The sequence below is a fragment of the Nicotiana tabacum genome, chromosome 5 (assembly GCF_000715075.1).
Source record: "Nicotiana tabacum cultivar K326 chromosome 5, ASM71507v2, whole genome shotgun sequence".
NCBI lineage: Eukaryota > Viridiplantae > Streptophyta > Magnoliopsida > Solanales > Solanaceae > Nicotiana > Nicotiana tabacum.
In genome coordinates, this window is record NC_134084.1 from 89,612,070 (window position 1) to 89,619,786 (window position 7,717).

At 35.0% G+C, this 7,717-nt stretch overlaps 1 protein-coding gene across 1 annotated transcript; it reads right to left on the reverse strand.

Annotated features, from left to right (window-relative positions):
* Positions 1 to 2,277: 2,277 nt before the first annotated feature.
* LOC107760132 (UPF0481 protein At3g47200-like) lies at positions 2,278 to 3,870 on the reverse strand. The gene has a single exon (XM_016578148.2). The coding sequence runs from the start codon at positions 3,844 to 3,846 to the stop codon at positions 2,467 to 2,469; it is 1,380 nt and encodes a 459-aa protein (XP_016433634.2). The 5' UTR covers positions 3,847 to 3,870; the 3' UTR covers positions 2,278 to 2,466.
* Positions 3,871 to 7,717: the final 3,847 nt, after the last annotated feature.

Genomic DNA, 7,717 nt, shown 5'->3' on the forward strand with positions numbered 1-7,717 from the left:
GTAGAATTCTTAGATAGTCTGTGACACTGTGACATCAGGTTTTGGGTATTTGAGGTTTTAAAAGTTGTAATAGACGTAGACTTAAGATATTTAATTGTTGACTTCCGCTAAATTATTTATGTTCCGTTGTTATCATGTTATCACCTTATGTTTGTTAAAATGAAACAATATGGAAACGTAGCAAGTAGTTAAGGTTTGGCTCGCCTAGCTCCCATTTGCAGGCACTATCACGACCCCCGAGGTTGGGAAATCCGGATCATGACATAAAGTTGGTAGATAACATGCCTATAGGGTTCATTTTGGTTTAAATGCGTTTGTTAGATAACATGCCTATAGGGTTCAAATGTGTTTCGTTAGATAACATGCCTGTAGGGTTTTGCTTTGGTTTAAATAAATTCTGCCTGCTTTACGTAACATGATTAGAGATCACGCCTATAGGACTAAAATCAGTTTTATTTAGAAATCATGCCTATAGGATTTGAAATCAGTTTTGAGTAGAGATCATGCCTATAGTATCTAAAATCAGTTTTAATTAGAAATCATGCCTATAGGATTTAAAATCAATTTTTATTAGAAATCATGTCTATAGGATCTAAAATCAGCTTTAATTATAGAAATCATGCATGTAGGTTTGAATCAGTTTAATCAATTATCCTACTCGTTTCTTTAATAGCCTTCAGCGCCTATCTTGTTATTGGCTGATAGTGCTATGAGCACTGGCCTTTTCCAACCTTGAAAACCTCTGCCATCAAAGACAATATTGACAAGTTGCATCCCTGGTGCATCGAGAGAATGAAGAAAGTAAGCATGCTTGGAATCGATAGTTGATATTCCGCCACTGGTCTAAGATTCACATAGAAGAATAAAAGTGATGATGATGGATCGACCTTATTGCTCTGATACCATGAAAGAATACTGTAGAGAAAGCGGTGGGGAATTTTTTGTGTATTTCATTTATCAAATTTACATGTATTTATACACATAAAAAGAATCAAAAGCTAAAGCTACGGTACAGGTGTACTATTTCTGTATGTGTATTCCTAACTAACCATCTAATATGCAACAATTTTAAAGAAAATGTGTGTGCACTGTCACGTGTTCACATGCACAAAGAATAATTTAGAATTGGTATCCTAAGTTGACAGATGTGCCTAAGCAACAATGATGATTAAGTGAATCCATATGTGATGAGCGTTCGAGATTAAAAGTCTTCCTATGTATTGGACGGGTCAGATCTCTTACATCATGAGAGAATAAAAGACTTTGGTCACACCGACCAACGTCATTCTTGTTCAGACCAAGCCCTAAATCCTCTCTCTTGTTCTCTTCTTTTTCATCTAAATCCTCCAAAGTAGACGTTGAACAACCAGCTCCAACAAGTACATTGAGGTATCATTGTGAAAGGATTTAGTAGGAAGTGGTGACTTCGAGTAATACCTTTCAGTTTGATCCATTTACTTGTGAATGTTTCCAAATATACTAGAATTACTAACCATTTGACCATTTAATTACTTATGCTTACATTAAGTTGGTATTGTTACTTTACAGGAGTAGCATATTTCCCGCATAGAAGGATCAAATACATGTATTTTAACATACTGAAGGTTAAATATTCAGAGTCAAATATTACAAGGACCAAAATTTTATCAATAATTGAGGGACCTAAATTGTTATTATTCCTAAATATTATATTCACTTTTTACTGTTCTTATTTATAGGCTTTTCAGATACTTAGAGTGAAATGGTAGGTATGCTAGATATCATTTGCATTTTGCTTACTAAGAGTTTCTATGGTATAAAGTTTTGTATATGCTTACATTAAGGAATTCTTATTATTCCATGTGTTCCATTTTATGTTACACGATTTGGATGCAAGGTCAAATTATTTAATTGTTCGTGTGAAATTCAGATATAGAATTTTTAAATTTTTTTTAAACAAAAATTTGTATACTTAAAAAATACATAAAAACCACTATCAGTCAGAATTGTTTACAATTCAAAATATTTAAAAAGTATTTGAAAAATCAATATCAAAGAAAAATTATTTTACACTTAAATAATGATTGTGTCACATATAGTGGTAATAGAGGGAGCATTTTTCTTAGCACTCATTCAAAGTCTATCCAATTCAGATGCTTCAAAGTAGTAAACTTACACGAATAAATTAAAGTACTACTTTGTATACATACACAAGAGTACAAAGATCGATCACCATCATAAGCAGTAAGTAAAAAAAATGATGAATTCAACAAACATGACATTTATTATTTTCTGGAGAAAAAAAAAAAGGAACCGCTGGTTGGTTTTGAATCCCATACTAGATTATTATTTTGGATGGGCTGCAAAGTAGGTTTGAATACCTGCTAGAACTGTATCAGCCACTTGTAAAAGAATGAAAAAAATTGCTGCAATAAATGCAACAACAGTCCATGGGCTTTTAAAATGAGTGTTCTTGCACTCAGCAACTCACTCAGCAATCCATATTTTTCCTTTGTTATTGTAATGATTCTCAATTTTGGCTTTCACATCAATAAAGGCATGAGGATTTGGCACCAAATCTGTTGCTATCTCATTGAAGAGATTTGCTACTTCTTGATCACTTCCAAGAAAGTTAAGTAATATACCTTTTGACGTAAGCTCCTTAACATCTTCAGCACGATCAATTAGTGAATCCATAAAGCAAAGATAAGATGTAATACCAAAGTCATCTGGTGTATCAGGGCATGCCTCATATGCAACTAAGTTTAATAGCTCCGACTTGGTTGAATCATCTATGGTTATAGGTGGAAGTGTTAAAAGAGCTGAGAAACGGAATGAATTGAACTTAATATCTGAAAGACGACGACTCTTTCCACGCCTGAAATATATTCCTGCTTTCTTGAGCTCCATGGCTGAGCGATATGAGCACCACTCACCCCTTAGATAGTATCCGCCTTCTGAGAAAACATTTGGGTTTATGAGTTGCGTTCTTGATATCTCGAGCAGATGAGCAGGATTTTCTTCTTTCATCAGGTAAGGCCCTTCTCCTTCATAAATCTTGCCAAAGAAACCCAGAAAGAAATTATTGATACTTTGAATTAATCCATGATTTTGAGGGGGCTTTGCATGTGCACGCGAGATAAATGTTTTAATCATCCTCATTCCTTCATCTTTCTTGAACCTACAGCTCATTAACACATGCAGGACTTCAAAAGGTAACTGATTTTCAAGTAAGAAAAGATCACGACGAATGAAAGCTATATCATGGCTCCTCATCTGCAGCTGCTTATAGTTGCCAGTGACAAGGCAGTGAATATATTGGAGAATGAAACAGCCATCCAAGAACATCATCTTTGCAAACTCCTCGTCGCTGTAATATTTAGTTATGTCCTCAGCATAGCAGTCCCTGACATTAGGGACAATGTTCTTCACCATTTTGTAAAGCTCATCAATGGACACTGATTTTGTTAAAAGCCATGGTAGTTTGGTGCTTTCTTGATCAGCAAACTGAATTGCCAGCATCTCCTTGTACTTCTCCATAGGTTGAAGCTTGGATTTTCCATGGTGAAATGGACCGAGAGCAACCACAAGGGGCTCATAGCACCATACATTTGATTCAATCTCGCGATGCATTTTAGGGACCATGTGTATCTTTGGCTTCTGTGATGAGCCAATGGTGGGGTACTCGCTGCTCTTCTCTAAGGATTTTAGCCATTGTCTCGCATTTTCACTGATTTCATGAGAATCTGAGTTTGACTCTTGAATTGTAATGTTCCATTCATCTTGAATTGTAATGTTCCATTCATCTTGATGATTGCCAATTTCTTCTCTAGTAATCATTGTTTCTTTAGTAGATTGTTCATCCATTTTTACTGATTTCTCATCAAATTAAGAACCTCAATCTTGATAATTGTAATTTGTATACATTTGTTTAATCTACTTATAAGACTAGCTAGTGAAAGAATAAAAGTTTTCTTTTACTTTAGGCAAGGTGATTTCTCTTCTTTTACTTTTGGGAAGGTGAATAATGTTTTTCGATGTGCCAGATGGTTATACCCAGGGAGAAAAAAAGTGAGAGCCAGAGGCCGGCAGCTCAACAGATGTGGTGGCCTAAAGTCAAATCTCAATAAGAGGCCTTAAATTTATTTAATACTATTAATATTTTTGTAACAATTGTGTATGGAACCTTTATATCTTGATGGTTCATCGGTTATATACTGGCTTCCACCATTTGAGATACTTGTTAATTCAACTCATTAAGACTGATATAATATTTTTTTAAGAAACATATATTGATGATTAAGATAGTATTTTATAAATTCTCATAATCTAATAAACTCAATCTTTTACCACTAAGTAAATAACAAAATAATTTCATATGTTTTGAATAATTCAATTCTATTTTAAAGTGATGAAATAGCTTCATCGATTCTTTATAAAAATAATAAACTCCAAAAGATATTACAAGAGACTTTATCTTTTTTAATTATCAAAGTCATCATTAAATTATTCATTTTTATACATTGCATGTTTATTATAAAATTCATATTTCAAAAAATAAAGTGTAAAATCTGATCACTTTTACTATAAATTTATAAAATGTAAATAATATATATAAATATACAATTTTGGGGCCTTCAACTTTGGAAAATGACACTGTATAGCCCCTCAAAAATATTAGCCAAAAAATATAAATTTTGTATATATATATATATATATATATATACTAGTATTAGAACCCGCGCGATGCACAGATATTTTAAAAAAATACTAATAATTTCAAATTATGATCTTTGTTAATTGAGCATATTAGATCACATTGCTTCGAAAAATAAAAATTCAACCTCCATTTTTATTTTCAACATAATATATCTAATAAAAAATTCTATATGAAAATTTTCTATTATTCTATTTTTTTACTTTCTAAATTAATCGTTAATATCTTCGTGTATTATCTACTTACTTCATTTTTTAATTAATTCAAAGTTCAAAAGATCACTGCTTGAATGACTAAACAATTTTAAAGAAGAATACACATCAAATATCCCAATTTTCATGCGATCATACTGAAAACTGACTTCTTGGAAGCTCGTTATCTAATAAAAGATAATGGAGAACAGAAAGAAATTTTTCTTAAGTCCACTTGATAAGTCCTAAGATGAAATTGTAATTCTAAATATAAATTGTAGAATCTCACTCATGGATCAATCCACCTACCCCGCAACTCTCTTAGGGCTAGTTCTTTTAGCAAACACTTATTACCAAAATTTAAGCAAAGTAAGCATATGTCACGACCCGGATTTCCCACCCTCGGGAGTTGTGATGACGCCTACTAATGTGAGCTAAGCAAGTCAATTCTTAACTGCTACTTCATTAACAAATTACTTCTTTTGACAATTATCAATAATATTATGAAAACAACGGAATTAAATAAATATGCAGAAGACGTAAATTAAAGAAACTGAACAATAATGCGGAAATCAACATATGCCTCTATCCAAGAACTGGTATCACATTACTCACGAACTTCTAAGAGTACTAAATACAACCGTTTGAAATAAAAATATATATTGTTTGTCTCGGAAACATGAGATAACAGACTGAAATAAAAGATAGAGGAGACGCCGGGCCTGCGGACGCCTGCAACCTCGGTGTCTCGGTGGACTGAAGGCTGGCTCCCGCGCTACTGCTGCTGTCCAATACCTGGATCTGTGCAAAAACAGAGTGTAGTATCAGCACAACTGACCCCATGTGCTGGTAAGTGTCCAGCCTAACCTCGGCAAAGTAGTGACGAGGCTAGGACCAGACTCCAAATAAACCTGTGCAGTTCATATATATATATATATATATAACCAGTCAATACAGCGGAAAAAAGATACAGGAATAACCAGTCAATGCGGGAAGGGGAAACATGTTGTGGGGGTGAATATAGTTCCGAATAGAAATGCATCAAGTAAGGAAGGAAACAACATAACTAGAATATCAATAAGGAAGCAGAAATCAACAATTTGCACGGCATCTCCCTTCGTGCTTTTACTCTCGTTCTCAACAAAATAATACACGATATCACCCTTCGTGCTTTACGCACTTCCTCACCCAAACAATCACAAGACAAATATGGTAAGAAAATCTAATACTTCGAAATAATCAAATAACAGCAAGTAATGAAAGAAACAACATAACTCGGATATCAACAAGGAAATCAGAAATCAACAAATACACGGCATCACCCTTCGTGCTTTTACTCTTTTTCCTCACCATATAATCAATAAAATCGGCACGGAATGGTACATAGTGAGGCACAACATCACCCTTCGTGCTTTACACTATTTCCTCACCATATAATCAATAAATATTGGTACGGAATGGTACATCGTACGGCATGGCATCACCCTTCGTGCTTTACACTCTTTCCTCACAATATAAAATAATGCACGACATCACGCTTTGTGCTTTATCGCTCTTCCTCACCCAAACAAAAATCACAAACAAGGGTCAAGAGATTAAACAAATAATAATAATAGAAATCCTGGCAAGGGAATACAATTAAACAGCTAAGTCCCGGCAAAGGAATAATATCAATAAATCTCAATATCCCGACAAGGGAGATATTCAACAAAAGCACAAGCATCCCGACAGGGGAACAATTCAATAACTCTTTCTCTTTCTTTCACTTCTTACTTTATAACTCACTTTACCACTTGAGCCAATGCTCCAAAAGGTTTCATTTATCTCATATACTTTCACAATTCATATTACCACTCGAGTCAATGCTTCTCAAAGTTCAAAGATCACAATTTCTTTCACATCCTTTTTACAACATATAGAAATCATCATTTAGGCATGAAAGATACAACAAGATCAGAATATCCACAATATAAAGACTCACGATCATGCTAGACACCAACGTATAGATACTCGTCACTATGCCTATATGTCGTACTCGACAGTTAGCACGTAGGAAATAAGACTCAACTCCTAATCCCTCAAGCTAAGGTTAGACCAAACACTTATCTCGAAGCTTTGAACACCACTCAAGCCTCAATTATAGCTTTACCCCCTTGATTCCACCACCATTCCGCTCGAATCTAGTCACAAGTTACTTAATTACATCAATAGGTGCTAAATGAATCAACCCCAATGCATGCAAATGAGTTTTCTCAAAGTTTTACCCAAAAAGTCAAAAATCACCCCCGGACCCACATGATCAAAATCCGAGGTTCGGACCAAAACCCGATTACCCATTTTCCCATGAATCCAAATGTATAGTTTGTTTTTAAATCGGACCTCAATTTGAGGTCCAAATCCCCAATTTTGGAAAACCTATGTTCTACCCAAAACACCCAATTTCCCCCATGAGAATCTTTGATTTTAAGTTGAAACCATGCTAAAAGATGTTAATGATTGAAGAAAACTAGTAAAAACTGACTTACAATTGATTTGGGGAAGAAAGGTTGTTTGAAAAATCGCCTCTTATGTTTTTTGGGGTTTTGAAAAGTGAAAAATAACTAAAAATCCCATCTATTTATACCCCTCTCAGACCCTCACCGCGGACCGCATAAAAAGGACCGCGGCCGTGGAGCTCCACCGTGGACCACATTAAACGGACTGCAGCAGCACAGGCCTCCCTGAAGACCTGCAGTTCAGCACCCTGTGCGGACCACACAAAGGCAACTGCGGCCGCAAAGCCTCCAACGCGCCCCACACAAAAGCGACCGCGGCCGCGCTGGCCCCTCCG